The sequence below is a fragment of the Ceratotherium simum genome, chromosome 6 (assembly GCF_057802395.1).
Source record: "Ceratotherium simum simum isolate JZ-2026a chromosome 6, ASM5780239v1, whole genome shotgun sequence".
Lineage (NCBI taxonomy): Eukaryota > Metazoa > Chordata > Mammalia > Perissodactyla > Rhinocerotidae > Ceratotherium > Ceratotherium simum.
In genome coordinates this window covers 9,081,125-9,098,683 of record NC_141905.1, presented here as the reverse complement: position 1 = coordinate 9,098,683, position 17,559 = coordinate 9,081,125, and the positions used below count along the sequence as shown (strand labels likewise).

At 42.5% G+C, this 17,559-nt stretch overlaps 2 protein-coding genes across 9 annotated transcripts in view; both read right to left on the bottom strand.

Annotated features, from left to right (window-relative positions):
• ZFAND4 (zinc finger AN1-type containing 4) overlaps nt 1-1,384 on the bottom strand; it is a 127,797-nt gene extending 126,413 nt beyond the window's left edge. For 2 of the 3 annotated variants that reach the window (XR_015552431.1, XM_014788991.2), the window contains exon 1: nt 975-1,384. The gene's annotated coding sequence lies outside the window, so the exon portion shown is untranslated. The remainder of the gene's footprint in view (nt 1-974) is intronic. The other variant, XM_087431847.1, reaches the window with a different exon arrangement.
• A 2,880-nt stretch (nt 1,385-4,264) lies between these two features.
• Nucleotides 4,265-17,559, bottom strand: part of WASHC2A (WASH complex subunit 2A) — a 53,947-nt gene continuing 40,652 nt past the window's right edge. For 3 of the 6 annotated variants that reach the window (XM_004432433.3, XM_087431843.1, XM_087431844.1), the window contains exons 22-31: nt 16,419-16,574; nt 14,510-14,692; nt 12,522-12,650; nt 12,313-12,393; nt 11,603-11,725; nt 10,567-10,629; nt 10,001-10,213; nt 7,398-7,997; nt 6,389-6,566; nt 4,265-4,609 (exon numbers count right to left, since the gene is read on the bottom strand). In XM_004432433.3, coding sequence (XP_004432490.2) covers nt 4,470-4,609; nt 6,389-6,566; nt 7,398-7,997; nt 10,001-10,213; nt 10,567-10,629; nt 11,603-11,725; nt 12,313-12,393; nt 12,522-12,650; nt 14,510-14,692; nt 16,419-16,574 — 1,866 coding nt within the window. In that variant the 3' untranslated portion in view covers nt 4,265-4,469. The remainder of the gene's footprint in view (nt 4,610-6,388; nt 6,567-7,397; nt 7,998-10,000; nt 10,214-10,566; nt 10,630-11,602; nt 11,726-12,312; nt 12,394-12,521; nt 12,651-14,509; nt 14,693-16,418; nt 16,575-17,559) is intronic. The other 3 variants (XM_004432434.3, XM_087431845.1, XM_087431846.1) reach the window with 2 other exon arrangements.

Sequence of the window (17,559 nt, the reverse complement as noted above, 5' to 3'; positions counted from 1 at the left end):
AAAAGAAAAATAGCAACCTAGTACAGCACTAATTGTGCTGGAACACGCACTGTAAATTTGGGCCCTAATCAATGGAGTAATTTCCAATATCCAAAAAGAAGCAAGGTTGGTAACCAAATTCAAAACTGAAATATATTCCCAGAGAAAATAGTTATACTTCTCAGCCGTAGAAATCACTGTAACACAGGACAAAATGAGGCCATGAAATCTAGTTCAGCCACACTGGAGGACCAGATAACGGCAGAGGAGCAAACGGAAGCTCCGGCAGGCCAAAGACCCAGCCAGCACTCAAAGCTGGGTCCACAGACACCTTCCAAAAGCGGTGTGTGGTCATGCTCGACTGAGCATACTACGCAACCCTATGATGTTGGAAAATGAGAGGCAAGAAGACTCAAAGACAGGACGGGAAATGATGCAAGAACAGCTAAAAAACAGAAGAAAGGAAGAAGGCAGGTAGAGAAAAAAGTACTTCCAGAATTTTTACCAGTAGTAAAAAAAACATATTTAGCTATTAAGAGTAATGGCATCAAAAAACATTTCTAAATCAATTCTCAAAACATTTCTCTCATCTCCTCTGAAAAAGTTCTAAAAAACACAACCAAAGATGAAAGGGAAGTTAAAGATAGGTAAAGCAATAATCGCGCTGGATTAGTAACTCGGAATCAGCTTTATCCTCTGTTCTAAAGAATAGGAGCCACATAAGAGCAGTTATCTTTTAAACTGTTCCCCCAACATTAAGAAATCCAGAATACTATGCAGCGATTAGAAATATTTACTTTTAATGAACTGTTTTTACTAATGTGTGAAAATATCCCTACGTTTTAAATACAATCTACAGAATTAGATCCACCACACCATGCATCTGTACCCTAAATTCTAGCCCGGAATCAATTCTCTAGCGAGACGGGGAAATCTTCGGAGCCCACGTCTAGCGGAGCCGTCAAAGTGCAGACCCTTGAAGACCTCTGCGTCACCTGCGCCGCCCGTGCTCCTCCAGGAGAAACTCTGGCTCCCCACACGCACCGCCTCGATCTGGAGGGCAGTGGTCGGGCTCCGCGTCAGAATCGGCGACTTGGAGATCAGCACCCTTCGGGCGGGCAGGGCACCCGCGTCGCGCTCGCGGAGGGACGGAAAGTGGAGGCTGTGTCCTCGGCGAAGGCGGCCCGCCGCACCGGTCTCAGGGCAGCAGCGGCGGCGGAGGGGGCTCGGCGCGGCAGTCCTGCGCCGAGAAGCCGGCGGGGACAACGCGGCCCGGCTCAGCAGCCCGCTGCCCCGGGGGCCCTCCCCATCGGCCGCTCGCCCTCACAGCCCGTCTTGTCCACTCGCTCGCCAGCCCGCAGACGTACAGAGAGGCGCGGCTCCACGAGCGACGCCACAGCCCGCACACACGAGCAACGCTCGGCGGCCGCCGCGCCCCCGCCCCGTTGTGACACCGCGAGCCAATCGCTCGCCGGCGCTCACGTCGCCCTCCAATCAGCGGGGTGGGGCGGGGCCTGGCCGCCGGACGCCGGCGGTTGCTCGGCAGCTGGGGCTTCCCTTGGGCTAGGTGATGATTGTCGGTTAGGAGGCCCGGATGTTGACCCTTCATTACTAACAGTGGACACCTGACTCGGGCCAGAGCGGGTGAGCTGGAGACCAGCCGCACGGGCTGCTGGGAACGACGGGATTGGCCCCTGGCCGGACGAGGGTGTGGACAGCACCTCCCCTGAGACCAGCTTAAGGCGGGTGCCTCCTGTGATGAGGGAAGGGGGATGCCAGGCAGACGCCGTGCAGTCGATGGCCTTTCCAGAGCCTGTGCACTCCTAGTGCGCTCCGGGCTGCCCTGCCTTGAACAGATTCCCCTTCCTGCGCTTCACTGTTCCCTAAAATTTCTGGGCCTCAATTACCTCATCTGAAATATGGGGCTATTGCCATACCTGGTTGAAAACAAGGAGGAAAGAAACAACCTCTGTAGGTCTTATCCATTTATTATTCCTCATCCAATTTACTGAGAATGGTAGGCCAGATATTGGAGTGGGCTTCTTGGACTTAAATCCCAGCGTTGGGTAAAGCCCAGCCACCCTTTTATTTTCCTCTAATTCCCAAGCTGCTGAGCTCAGGTGTACAACATAACAGACAACACAAACCTTCCAACCTGAGATGGGCCCCCACTGCTGCTTTTTCCCTCCATTCCCCACAGGTGTTCTAAATCCAACCCTTACAGATCTTCCAACCCAACTGGTCTATTTCACTATTTGAAGAACTCAGCCACAATGAACAGTAACCTCCCTCCCACTGCAGCTTCACTCATCCTCATTTTGTGACAGAGGAACCCCAACACCTAATCTGTCGCCTATCCTTTCTCATTCTCCTGAGACCCCACCCACAAATTTATCTCCACAATTCAGCAAACTATTGAGCATACACTGGGATTTATGATGAGGCACTGGGCTTTCATTTATCTTCACGCTCTCTTGCCATTGGTTCCTTCTTAAATTCTAATATTGAATAGATTGAGGCCCCTTGAGGAAAGAGATATGATTATTATTATCTCTGTATACTAGTCTCTAAAGCAGTGCCTGTGATGGAGTGAATCTTACTCAATCAAAAATTTAGTTTCTCAATCTGCCTCCCCACTTCAGTCAGACAGAACTGAGAGCACCAGTTTTATTAGAGTCAGGCAGATAAGTTTAAAGCCTTGGGTTCTAACACTGAAAGCCGTTACCTTGGTGAAATCATTCATTCTCATCATCTACCATTTTTTAAGAGCCAGATAGTTAACAAGGCTCTTTTCAAATTCTCTCCCATCACAATCCTGCAAAATTGGTACTTGACAAAGGAGGACATAGAAGCTAAGAAAGGTAAAACAATTTGCCTGCACTCAAACAGCTCTAAGTGGGAGAACCAGGTTTAAATCTAGGTCTCAATACAAAAATCCCAACTTGTTCCACTATTCCACTCTACTTCCAGATTTTAATCTCATCTGTAAAATGAGGACATTATCTGTCTGGTAGAGTTCTGGAGACTGAATGAAATAACATGAAAAATGCCTACCATAGGACCAATAAATATAGGTTCCTTCCCCTTTCAAAGCTCTCAAAATAGCAATTTGCATATTTTCTAACTCTGTTGTCTCCTGAATTCCTTGAAATCAATCCTAATGACAGATCAGTAGATCTGATCACTTCAAAAGAAAAACGTGTTTAACAAATGCTTACTGAATCAGACCCCACACTGGGCTGGGACTCAGAGCAGGAAATAATGTACACAAGTAATCTAAGGGACAGGAGGTAGATGCATAAAAGGGATAGGGAAAAGCAAGAGGCTAAACTAGTAAGCACCCTCTTCTGCCATTGGGTTACTCTTATAGCAGAGCAGGGCAAAATCTTTGACTCTGAGTATGAGCAGTTCCCAATTCAATCTTAAAAATGCCCAAGGAAGGAGTTAGCGGCTTCAGAATTGGTGAAGCCAACCCGGCCTGACTACAAGATTGTGCCACGGTTACAGATGAAATACTCATCACCAAGATGGCACAGCACAGGAACACACACACTAGAAAGAGGGTTAGCCATCCATGTGGCTAGTGGCTACCACACTGGACAACAGTTACAGAACATCCCTTTCAGTGCAGAGTTCTATGGAACAGTGTTGCTCTGGAGGCTGACATTTCCATCCTCAGCATTTCTCCCTACCATTACCTAGGTTCATTTTTCCTCTTTCACAAAATAATGCAAAGCTCCAAGGACTGAAAATGAATGCCTTAGAGGAAGGGTCAGCAAACTGTTTCTGTAAAGGGCTAGACAGAAAATATTTTAGGCTTTGTGGGCCATCCAGTCTCTGTCACAACTCTGACCTTGTAGGTGGGTGAAAACAGCCACAGACAATATGTAAATGAATGAGTATGGTTGTGTTCCCATAAAACTTTATTTACAAAAACAGACAGTGGAGGGCCCTAGTTTGCCAAAACTTGGCCTTAGTGGACCTGTAGAGGCATCTTCAGAATTCAGTGGAATCAGAGGAAATCTCGTCTCCTATTGCAAAGACTCATGAAGTATATAACCTCTCATTCTCTTCCTCTATCAACTGCCCAGGCTCTAAGCTAGGGCTCCCATCCATGTAAGGAAGACTCCTGGTCATGTGAATGGCATTTGCTACCTCTGGATTCCCTGCCCACCCATGAAAGGCACAAATAGGTTTCTTCTCTAACATGCCCTAAATCATACTGTGGCCCTACCAAGGCTAATTAAATCAAAACAGAGTTTTAAAAAAAAAAAAAGAAAAAACACAACGCTGTAAAACATTTATTTTTGTTTTGCAGTATTAAGCATAATTAAAACCAGTGCAGAAAAATACTAAGTACATTGAGTAAGAGGTAAGCTAGCTGTTTCATTATTTGCTTTTTATAAATTCAGTTAAGACATGGAGCACATAAGACAGCATCATTAACTCAAGGATGTAGCTGAAGGGTGAGATGTGATACCCTGTACACTCTACTGGCCTCCAAGGGCGTTCAAGGGATCATCGAATATGTTGGACACCTTCTGTTCAGATCTTGGTTCAGGCGCTGCCTGTGAAGATCGACTTTTTGGTTTGGTTGTCTTAGCTTGGATACCAGAGGAGAAGATATCATCTTTAAAAAAAAAAAGAGTTGATGAACAGGTAAGAAAATGGGTGCTTTTAAGACCTATCAACACAAAACAGCAAAGACTCAAGTATGGTAACCATATGGGATACCAAAAAACACTAAGATAGAGCCAAGCCTCTTAGATTGTGGTTCTGGCTCTGCTACTAATTAAGTTGTAGGATCACATACCAGTCACGGGTTCTCTCTGAGCACAATTTTCTCAGCTACAAAGCTATATGTGTGCACATGGCAGGAGAGGAAAAAGGGAAGAAAAGCTGGATGTCCCATCCAGCCCCTGACTTTACCATCTGTGACGTTATCCTTATTTCTACACTCTTTTCCCACTGGATTTTAAAAGGAAACAGCAATAAAAATAAGCAAAAGCAAATCCAACCTAGGAGTTACCCTCTTTCAGAATAAACGCATCTATCTGAGGCATCTCAGTGCTAAGAATGTAAGTCTTTGACTATATTCGTGTTTAGTGTTTCACTGACTCGAGCCTTTCATGACTCATCTCAGTACTGTTACTAAACCAGTAATGTTACTGCTAGGATTCTATCCTACAGATAATTCAGCATATATACATAAAGATATGTATACACAAATGTTAAAGACCATGGTGTTATTTATAATAGAGAAAACTTAGAAATAATAGAGATCATTCTCAATAAGCTCATGGCTAAATACAAAGCAATACTACACAACCACTAAAAACAAGGAAGTGGATCTCTGTGTACGACCCAGGAAGACATTAAGTAACCAAAAGGAACCGCAGAACAGGTAAAGTATATTTTTATTTTGGAAAAAATAAATATATATTTATATATATACAAATCTATATTAATATCACCGTGTCTGAAAGGAGACACACCAAACTCTCAGTAATGGCTACCTCCAGGGATTTTTTTTTACTTTTTACATTTTCTGAAAAGTATTAATATATTACAACAAGCATATATTACTTTTTTTGTCATACAAGAAACGAAGTCTCCTCTGTACCCTGTATGGTGGGAACCATGTGGAGACAGAGCATACGGCTTGCACAGGGAACAGACCCAGAGTGGCACTGCAGCCCCAGCTTTCTCCCAGTTAACCCCAGGTCTAGACCTGGGAGAGAGAGGGGGAGTAGGAAGTGTATATTTGGCCTCAGCCCAAGTCCTATCCACCAACACAGGATTTATCAGAAACCTTACCTTTAGGGTTACGGGGCATTTGGCTCGCCCATTAATAAAACAGATGTTACACCATGGAGGGAAAATGAGCACATTTACAAATACTAAATATCTTTGGTGAGATGCAAAGTCTGAGTTATAACCTGCTTTCCTATATAGTGCTGTTCTCCTCTGCACTGCCCCTTCATTCTCTGAACCACTGCTGCTCACTCTCCAGCTAGAACTCTGACTCAACCAACTGCATCATGCCTGAGGCAGCCACCTCAGCCTACTTTAGCACAGGGGGTAGTTTCTGATCCTCCTTTCATAACATCAGGGTGTTCAGATGATTGGCAGGCGGCAGACTAAGATAAAAGTTAAATTATACTTAAAAGTCAAATTCTGGGCTCCTTCAAATTCCTTGATGTCCATCATACCAAAAAGTGTTTCACCAAAATGACTAGTCCATTTACTTATCCATCCTGAGCGTAACTGAGGATTACACAGCAAGCCGAAGGAAACCCACTGGGGAACATTTTTCAGGAAAGGGCCAAGACAAAGGTAGCAGGAGAAATATCAAGTCACTGAACAGTAATGACTCTCTTATGTCATTGGTGTAGAAAACCAAACTTACCCATATCATCATCAAATATAGACTTAGCTTCCACTTTCTTTTTGGACTTTTCTTTTGGTTTTACAGTTAGGTCAGCAAAGATGTCAATGTTATCATCAAACAAGTTGGACTCAAATGTTCTCTCCTTCTCTTTTGCTTTTTGTAAGGGTTTAATTGCTTCTGTAGCAAATATATCATCCTTGTTAAGCCAAAAAACAAGCAAAACAATTTTAAATCAAATTATTTTTTTATTAAAAACACTTACTTCAACAAGTTGTAGAAGTGCAAGCTGCCAGTGTTCTAGAACGGTCATGTGCCCCGCCCCGCTCTGCATGGAACAGGCTGCTTCACATCTCTGACTGCCCTGGTCCTCATTCTTCTAGTCCTGGCTCAAATGCCAGCTCTACAGAGAGGCCTTCTTTACCAGTCCTACCTGAAGGAGCACCTCCCACCCCTACCCAGCACGTGGCCCCACTGCCCTGAGTTGTTTTCTTTATGGCACTTACCTTTATCTGAAAACATCTTATTTATCTGTTGCCCTGTCTGTATTCAATTCCCCTCCGAGAGCTCTGGGGATCAGAGCACTGGTCCTAGTTCAGCTGGTAAACATCTGCCCAGAGAGCGTCACTGAAGGCCTTCCTGCCTGCACTAAACCCTCAGCTCCAGCCAGCGCCTGTTTCCCCAAGAACCAGGGGTTAAACACTCAAGCTGTACCGAATACTGCTTTATATATGTCAGAGTAGCATGCCAAGGAAGCTGACTGTAGCAACATTCTTATAAAAACTATAAAAATAAGACTCGTATCAATGGTTATGGCCAGGCAGGAACTAGCCCCTACATGCAACAAAATTAAAAACTACTTCCGGGTAAGTTTCATAGTTATTAATAAGATAATCTAATTATAATTACCAAGCAAGTAGATATAGGGCAGCAACGACAAGCTTAATGTAATCTATGGCTCAAATGGGCCTAGCAGGTATTTTCCCTAACATAGAACCAGGCACAGAAACATACTGTTATGTCCTACTACCTCAAAAATATCTTGTGCTTTCGAGAGGACATCCTGCTGACTGTTGGATTTTGACTCCTTCTTCTTGCTTTTCTGATCTGTAAAGAGATCATCCTCATCTTCCAGGAGAGGGAAGGGATTTGTTTTCTTCACTGGTTTTGGTTTAACAGACTGAAAGAGATCATCATCACTGCCTGCCTCACCAAGAGCAGGAAACATGGCGCTCTTTTCTTTAATTCCGCCTGGCAGGTTGGCCGGGCTCTCTGCTGCCTTCGCCTTGGCTTTTCTTCGCCCCGTCGACTGAGATCCAGTGCCCTTTGAAAATATATCTCCAGAATCAAAAAGGTCATCCTCAGGAGGCTGACCCAGAGATTTCACAAAAGGCACAGGACCACCTGCCCAAGTTGGCATGGCACCTGCTATGACCGCCTCAGAACGGTCTCCTCCACTAGCTGCCCTGGGCTCTGGCTGACAGCCATCTGGTGAAATGAAGCCATCAGCCAATTGTGCAATGGATCCTCTGGGGACACTCATATCCTCAGTTTCACTGGACTCCTGGGCAGCCAAGCGCCGAGCCGCGCGGGTCTGTGGTCTGCGCTTCCCTCTCACTTTGACCCGGCTCTGCAATGGCAAAAAAACCACACGTTGATCTGATGATTTAAAAAAAAAAAAAGTGTTCAAAGTTAACATAGGAAAATATCAGCAACTCAAAATAATGTAAGGTTATCTGGTCTACCTCAATCAAGATATTATCTAAGACAGAAGAGAGTATTTCTTAAAAATTTACAAAGGACTTTAATACTCTAAGTCTAAGTCATTCTTAATCCTTTAGTGTTCCCCATTTTTGAGTCTTTTGACGGCAATTTCTGTTCAGTTTCATACAAAAGGCTTCATCTGCCTCTGGAACCCTGTAAAGTAGGCATGTTGGTGCTCTGAGTCCCACAACCCTCTCTGGCCCCTACTCTGCCCTCAATTTAAATGTGGGTATCTTTCAAAACAAGAAGGAATCAGGGGGAATTCTGGGACTAACCTTTATCACGGGCTAACCTAAAATCAGGCTCCAGGAGCAGGGAGATATAAGACAATAAAGAAAAAGAAGTAATCTAAGGTGCCCCTTTCTTCAAGTCAACAAACACTAAATTCAAATGTTCAATATTTCACGTAAAAGATGTGGTTTAGAAATCAGAACTTTTAATATAACCTCAAAATGAGTCACTTATTAGCAATAATGCAGTATCTGTGATATTTTCCAAATTATATAATCAAGTAGTTTTGAGAAGGTACAAGCTACTTTGGGCAAAGTACTTGAATGTGTTTGCCTATATGAAGGAAATTTCACAAATAATTTTAAGTAGCCAATTTAAAGTCGTTTTTTTTAATTTATTTTTTATTCTTTTAATTTTTTTTTGTGAGGAAGATCAGCCCTGAGCTAACATCCATGCTAATTCTCCTCTTTTTTTTGCTGAGGAAGACTGGCTCTGAGCTAACATCTATTGCCAATCCTCCTCCTTTTTTTTTTTTCCTCCCCAAAGCCTCAGTAGATAGTTGTATGTCATAGTTGCACATCCTTCTAGTTGCTGTACGTGGGACGCGGCCTCAGCATGGCTGGAGAAGCGGTGCGGCGGTGCACGCCTGGGATCCAAACCCGGGCCGCCAGTAGCAGAGCGCGGGCACTTAACCACTAAGCCACGGGGCCGGCCCCTAAGTAGCCAATTTAAACTTAACCAAAAAAAAAAATAGCTAACAAAAAAATATAACAAAAGGAAGGATGTTTTATTTTTCAGAAGGCAAAGAGGTCTGGCAACACTTGAAATGAATGTTTTTGCCAGGGTTATCCTAGGTACTGTCGCTTACTCAGAGGTCAGCTATGACTCTCTAGAGAAGGATGATTGGATAGAAAAAAGAGAACCAACTAAAATAAAAGTAAAACCTCCAAGAGTTCACAGTCGATCTGGCACAAGTCCACAGTCCTGTGCAACAGTGCGATGGGACCGCATTAGCCAGGGAGTAATTGCCGTGGGATCTCAGAGGAGGGAGCCAGGACAAGGGGGAAGGAGGGGAAATATCACAGAAGCAGTCAAGTTTGAGCAGAGCTGTGGATGAGGAAGAGCATTCCTAACAGAGGAAGCAGCACAAGCTGATGGCGGCAGCAGGTGGGGGCGTGTGTGTTCAAGGAATGGTGCCTGGTGTGACTGGAGTGCAAGCTGACAGTGTGGGGTGACTGGTGGGGAGGCTAGAAGCTTCAGTTAGCATGGATTATAAAAGCGTCTAATACCAAACCAAGGAGCTTGAATGTCCTCTCTCGGGCAGTGAGGAGCCAGCAGTGGAGGGACATCTGCTCTGTGATTAGACCTCCAGGTGGCAGTGCAAGAGGGCCTCCTGGAGGTAGTGGGACTTCACTGTGGCTACTAAGAGAATGTAAATGTAACAAACGCAGACAGCGGAAAAGTGCACACAGAATTAGGGAGGTGGAAGGGGCACAGAGAGGCTGAAGGAAGGATGAGGTGCCTCCTTCAAATGGGGAGCTGGGATCAGCCTACTGTGTGCAAGTGATGGACTAGGAAGAAACACACAAGTTGTTCTGATTAAAAACAAGAGCAAGCAAGCAAAGATGGTTTCATCACCTTGTTTGCACTGTGTAAGGTGTCTGCCTGAGCTGGAAGATCAAAACTCACGCCGGCCTCCCCACTCCCAGGAAGGGTGGGCATACTTTCCAGACCCTGGATCCTCCCTGGTTCAGATGAAGGAAAAGCCAATTCTGGTGAAACAGGCTTCGTTGCAGAGATCTGGGGAGTCACTGCAGGCAGCAACGCTGCTGGGTTAATCGCTAAATTTGCCTAAAGAAGAAAAATGAAACTTACTCTATGTTTTCTTAAACACAGCAGGCTATTATTATTAGTATGACACAAGATGAGAGACTCAGTGTACATAACATATAATATGACAGGAGAAAGAAAAACGCAGGGAAATCTCCTGATCTAGTCTTAGAATTAAAATAGAGGATTATACACCTCTGCCCACCACTGGGGCCAAAGAAAAGATGTTACAGATGCAGCACGTAAGAAGCAACAACTGGAGGGTGGAGAAGAGATAAGAAAATGCCTGGCAGCAGCTGACAAAAGTAAAAATCAAAAAAAGTTTATAGATGCCACAAGGCAGGCAATGAAGATTCCAGACATGTTATAATTACTTGTATTTTCCAGATCCGAGGGGATGGCTCTTTGGTTTTAAATGGAGCGGGACCTGGTGAGTCCTGTGTGAAATTACATTCAGTTAAAAATCCATTGGGGAAATAGAAAGAAAAGTGTCTCTTGGATTACTCTTATGCTTATAAATAAATGTGTGGTGGAGCAAAGCTGTCACTTTCTATAATTCTATAATGGGAAAGGCATTCAAATCTCTCCTGGGGCCTCAAAAGATTTCACTAACATTACTTCACTTACACCTTCTCATCCATTGTGTAAGTGGAAGGCTGTCAGACTGTACATGGAGTAAAGGGAGACAGAAATCACGAATAACATTCCTAAGAATCGTAGTGTATCAGAGCACCAAAACCTGACTAGTTGGCAAAATTACCATGCTGGTTATCCCATACAGAAAATATTACGGAGCACACCCACAGCCTAACGCACTGGTTCTAGAAGCAAAAGCAGCTGAGACATGGGATGAGTTGCTGGAGATATGCTGGACCTGGTCCTAGTGCCTCGTTTTCACAGCTCAGGATAGTGAGGCCTCAGTGAGACATCCAGGGACAGCTGCAGGCCAGAACCAGAACTCACTCTCAAGTCCTGGCTGGTTCTCAGGAGGAGTTCCACAGAAAAGACTGCTCAGGACAGAGGCCTATCAGCAATGATCTCAGATGAGGTAAGAATTGGATGTAATTCATATTTAATTCGAATGTAATTCTACTCCAAGGTAGCCCAAATGGAGAAATGGGGGTTCTAGTGGAAAGAAGATTCTTCACCTTACCTTAACTCTATTTTAGAAATGAATCTAGAGGTACTCCCAAAATAATAATGGTAAGTATAGATTGATGGCACTGAATGTGGAAGGAGGTAGGACAGATGAGTGTGGGTTAAAAAAATATAGTGAAGAAAGAGGAAGTCCTAGTTGCTGCTGCTTCTTTAATTAAGAGAACTCTGAATACACTTGGGTCTGCATGATGGAGTTAACCTATACGGGGATGCAATCGAGAGCTGAAAGTCCTTAAAGAGATCAGTTCTAACCTGAGGTGTTTCCGATTTCCATATGCTCTTTTCTTTGATACTCTGAGTGGATTCAGGATGTTTCTGGTTCTTGAAAGCAGCAACCGAGTGATCTTTTTTCACTACCCTCTTCTTTTCTGGTATCTTCAAAAGAAAAAGAATACCAAAAGTCTGTCAAGTATCTTAGAAATTTTAAAGAAAAGTCATAATGCAAAAAACAGAATCTGGCTTCTGAGTTTTAAAAGTCATTTCTCAAATGAGAGTTGAACTAACTCAGAGGCAGCATTTCAGAGACAGCATTCTAAATAGACTGTCACTTTCTCAGGAGTCCTCTCTATGACCAAGACAATAGAGAGTACTTACAAAACCTACTGGGGCAGCGGGAAAAATGACACACACAGACTAACACTCAGATTTACAGTTTTGCACCTGAAAGGCATGAATATTTGGTCACCATATTACATGCACTGGTCTTTCAATCAACAACTTAAAAATCAAACACATTTGTCATACAGTAAGAGAGCTGGGGTTAGTTAATGCTTTAATGTTAGTTAGGAAACATAAGATGGAACCAACATGAATGCTGTCATCAGCACATTATTTGCCATTCATTTACTAATTAAGTATCACAATTCTCTGTGTACTTTCCTTAATCGTATAACTGGACATTATAATGTCCCTTCCCAGAAGCCTTTCCACACACCCCACTACTGAGAACAAAAGGCTGGTACCAAAGGCTGTGACTTGGCAGAGCTGAAAAGATCATCTTCTTCATCATCCCCAAACAGGCTCCCAACACTCGGCTCTAACAACTAAAATAGACAAAACTCAAATTCAATATCCAAAACAAAAGCCATTTATAAGGAGAGATAGGTGAGCTGCTGAGACAATATCTAACACAGTAACACAGCCGTGATATGGAGAACCATTTGGAACTGACCCTGGTTTTTTTGGTGCTGGAGAAAAGGTCAACATCTGGGTCATTGTCCTTCTGGAGCTTATGACTAAAAAGGAGCTCTTCATCCTGAAAGACACCTGTGCTCTTGGGGTGGGTATCAGCATCAGGACTCTGGGAAAAAGAGGGAAGTTCATGTGTGTTTAGACTTCTAAGGATTTATCTCAAGGAAATCACACACAGCTGCAAAGATGGAACAACACAGATATCCCCTGCAGCTCTATTTACAATAGCTAAACGTTGCACACAGGTACTAAGTGCCAATCAGAAGGGAAACAACACATTCACATAATGGAATACCATGGAGCTACGAAAAACAGAGGAGAATATGTTTACACATACAGATAACATATACATAATCTAGAAAGACCATCTTTCAACCTTTGTGTAGTGTCCGAACTTTTTATTTAAAAAACAATCCATTAGTTCCTTAATGAGAAACATTTTAGGGGTGAAAACACACAAAACTAAACAAGTTCTCTCCATCTCATTCCCAAAGGGAAGAAGAGACAGCAGCTGACTTAAGACCAGAAACTACACAGAGTGGTCAGCATGTGTCCCTAACCTGGTGGCATCTTAGTCCAAAGACCTGGCACAGGTGTAACCAGCCAACCTTTCTCTATGCTCATCCACCTTCTATCCCTCTACCTTCCAATTCCAAATGAGTTCTTTTTGTTTGCTAAGATATCTAACATCTGAAAGCTACTATTCACATTACTTGGTTTGATACTATAACGCCACAGACTTGACAGTGTAAAATTCTCCCCTATTTCTTCTTTAGTATCACAACCACAGATTAAAACCCAAAACTCATTTCTGACAAAATGTGTCACATTAAAAATTAATAATTATTGTGATTGATTATACATAAAAACCAGTGTAACATAGCAACTAAGGTTAAAAGTTTCACAATCATGAAAATCACAGTACAAAATTATATACAGCTAAGAGACTGGAAGAAAATACAGCAAATTATTCATATTCACTGTGTGTAGCTCTCATTTATAAACAGGATTATACTACTGGTATAATAAAATTTTTAAAACATTTTTTGTAGAAATCAACATGGATTATATCATCAGTTTGACTTACAAAAAGCATTGGCAATCTACGGCTTGCCACCTTTTTTTTTGTTTTAACATCTCTATTGAGATTAAATTCACGTACCATAAAATTCACCTATTTAAAGTATGTAATTCAATTATTTTTAGTATATTCACAGAATTATGCAAACACCACCACAATCTAAATTTAGAACATTCTCATCACCCGAAAGAGAAACCCCAAACCTATTAGCAGTCACCCTCAATTTCTGTCTACTCCTTTCCCCCAGACCCAGGCAATCACTCATCTACTTTTTATCTCTATAGATTTGCCTATTCAGGACATTTCAAATAAATGGAATCACACAATATGTGGCCTTTTGTCACTGGCTTCTTTCATTCAGCATACTTTCAAGGTTCATCCATGTTGTAGCATGTATCAGTAATTCATTCTTTTTATTGCCAAAAAATATTCCATCGTATGCACATACTACATTGTGTTTATCCATTAATCAGCTGACGGACATCTGAGTTGTTCCCATCTTTTGACTATCATGTATAATGCTGTTGGGAACACTACATTCAAGTTTTTGTGTGAACATGTTTTCATTTCTCTTGGATATGTTCCTAGGTGGGGAACTGCTAGGTCATGTGGTAACTCTTACGTTTAATAATTTGAAGAACCACCAAATTGTTTTCTGAAGTGGCTGCACCATTTTCTATTCCCAATAGCAATGAATGAGGGTTCCAGTTTCTCTACATCCTCACCAACACTTGGCTATTACTAAAAAAGTCAACAATAAGTGTTGGTGAAGATGTGGAGAAAATGGAACCCTCAGTTCTTCAGCAACTCACATAACAGAACTGACACCATGAAATGAGGTTTTTTTATCCTTCGAAGGACTTCAAGCTTTATTGCTTTTTGCTCACCTTTCCTATTTCTTTCTTTGGAGCTTGACTGCTGCTTTGATCTTCTGTTTTATCCTCTTCCTCATCAAATAAGCTAAGAACAGTTTTGGTTCTACTTTTGGTTCCTTTATCCAATGGGGATGATGAAGAAGATAAATCAGAATGCTTGACAGCTTCCTGAGTAGATATGGTCAGAGGTCCTTCCTGAAAATGGAAATAAGGGAGAAAATAAGTAACACCTAGAAATACAAATTCTACTGTGGAGCCTCCCAAGCTCCTCATTAATTCAATAACTGCCACATTCGCATGTTTCAGGACACTACAGCTAATCACACTTACTTCCAGGTAACAAAATACTGAGGTCAATTCTTGATTGGCTGCTCCAACGGAGAGTCTTGTACAGATAATTCATAGCCAAAGATAATTTTTCCAATCAGTTTAAAGCCACGGGTCCCTCCTTCCCACCGAGAGATACATACGTCAGTTATAACCCTGATCCACGTAGGCTGCTCATGAGCTATAAATAATGTCTAAGTCAAAGAGGTAACACAAATGCCAATCATTGGGAGTGTATCATATATTTCCTAGTGTTTAACTAACACATAATTCCCAAGGAGAAACCTCACTAACAAAATCAGACACATAAATTGTAGAAGGCTTACACTGTATTATGCAACTAGAAGAATCTCTAAAATAATCCTAAAATGCACCATTTATTCATTCAACAAGTACCACATTTCAGGTAAGATGCCTTGATTATAAGAACCACTATTACTGTATGAACCACCAAGAAAGAAAAAAAAAACTCCCAATTAAACATGCCATTGACTGCAATATGCATCCTAATTTCAGAGTGGTTAAACCGTGAAAAAATGTGCTTCTTTGAAGAAATATGTAATTTTCAAAGTGCCTACTATGTGCAAGGTAATATGCTAAGTACTATAGATACACTGGTGAGCAAAACAAACCTGGCCCCCATCCTCGAGGAGCTTAGACTCAAGCCAAGGGAGACGGCAGTACAACAAGAAGTTAGAGTTCAAGTGTGGACTGGGCTATGACTGGGGTAACTACAGGAACACGGAAAAGGTCCACATGAAAACTGCAGGATGAGAATGTCACACAGTGACTCAGGTACAAACAAAATGTTTGTATCAGTGCAGCCCCACGGACCTCAACAGGAAAGGACATGCGACGTTCTTCACACAGGCCCTAGAAAAGAGACTGAACCTAAGGAGCTGAACACACAGAAGACAAGAAAAGTTAGAAAATAAGAAAAGGTATACAGAGACGGAAGGCAATCACTGATTCCCAGACGCAGCAGCAGCCTTATCCACAGGCCCCCTGCAGGAGAGGACAGACAGACTGCCCAAGAGAAGGAAGTTAATGTTTTAGAAGAAAGACAAATTTCACTTTACTCTGTAATTCACAGCCAAGATAACTAAATATAAAAGAATGGTAAACTAAAATCTCCTTAAAACTGTCATTTTAATTCAAGGGCAGGTGGGGACTAAGAAAGAACCCGGGGTAAAAAACGCTACAGAGAAGAGAACAAGTCAGAAAGAGCAGCCATGCAGAGAGAAAACCAAAATGATAAAAAAGATGTGGAAGAACAACCTGGAGAGAGAAAGGCAAAACGACATCAACACAAAACGACAATAATAATGTGAAACAGGGAAACGCACATCACTGTGTGTGCACATATGCACCTGGAAAAGGGACCGAAAGGCAAGATGTTGAAGGGTTCCCTGAATGATCGGATCACAGATTTCCTTCTGTATAATTTTCAGTGTTTTCAAAATTTTCAACGAATGAGCCATTTATTTTCTGTGGTAGAAAAATGTAAGGGTGTGTGTGTGTGTGTGCCCGTGTGGGTTTTACAAGAATGTACGAGAGACAAGTTTATCAGAATATACAACGAAAAAAAGTCCACCTTTTCTGACTTCTCAACCACATGAGTTCTCCCAAATTCTGATGGTTCTTTGGCACTCTCAACCTTCTTATCCACAGGTTTCACTCCAAATTGTGCCTCCTTCTCTTCTTCATCGCTGAACAGCAAAGGTGGTACCTCAGGGACGGTCTCTTTTTTCTGCCAAAAGAAGAGTAAATGACATCCTTAAAAACAAGCAGTGTGCCTGACTAGCATGGCAACATATGAACAAGGTGAAACCACAGTCCTCTTTAGGGCATTAGCTAAATCTTGTGGTGGGAGATACAGGACAGGATAGTGAAGGGGGCACAAACAGGGAGAAGCAATAGACACTGCTACCTCAGACTTGCAGACACGGCACTTTCCAGTTTCTACCACCATATCGTTTGCATCTGTCTCTTTGCATCTGCTAACTTCACAGACACTGCCATCGCTTAGATCCGTACCTCTGCCACCCAGACAACTACTAGTCTCTCTTCTCTGCCTCCCTCCTCTTATGTTTCAGCCACACGACATCATCCAGAGCTTTCTTGCTAAAATAAAATACTCACCAGATTAGTTCATCTCCCACCCCAAACTTGCACTATTGGCACTAGGCAAAGGCTAAACATGATAATCAACCAAGACCACCTTATTCATCTGCACCTCATCAATCCTTACCATTCCTTAAACCTACTGTAAACTTTCACACTTCCATGTTTACTCCTAGTGTGTCTAAGAGCACATCCTCATCTTTCAAGCAAAGCCCAGCTCAGATGTCGCCCATGAAGGCTTTCCTGTTCTCTTCACTAAGTATCAGCTGCTTTGCTGATGAGAATATCATTTCTATCTCTACCTAGCCCTTACTTTACTTTCTCCCTAATTTCCATTAACAGCTATCACACATCTGTTTGTCCTTTCATTTGAAAGGATCATATAGTACATTTCCATAGCCAGTCATAGTGTTTTACACCAAGTAGGCAGTTAACACAAGTTTGCGGGCACTCTGCCCCTCTCTCATCTGTTCCTTACCTGAGAGGCAGGGATTTCAGAGATTAGGACACTGAGATTACGTGAGTTGTCTAGAGTTATTGACATCCTTGGATCAAGTGACTTACCAAAAATTCTTCAGAAGGAACTATTAACCCTATCAAACTAACTGGAC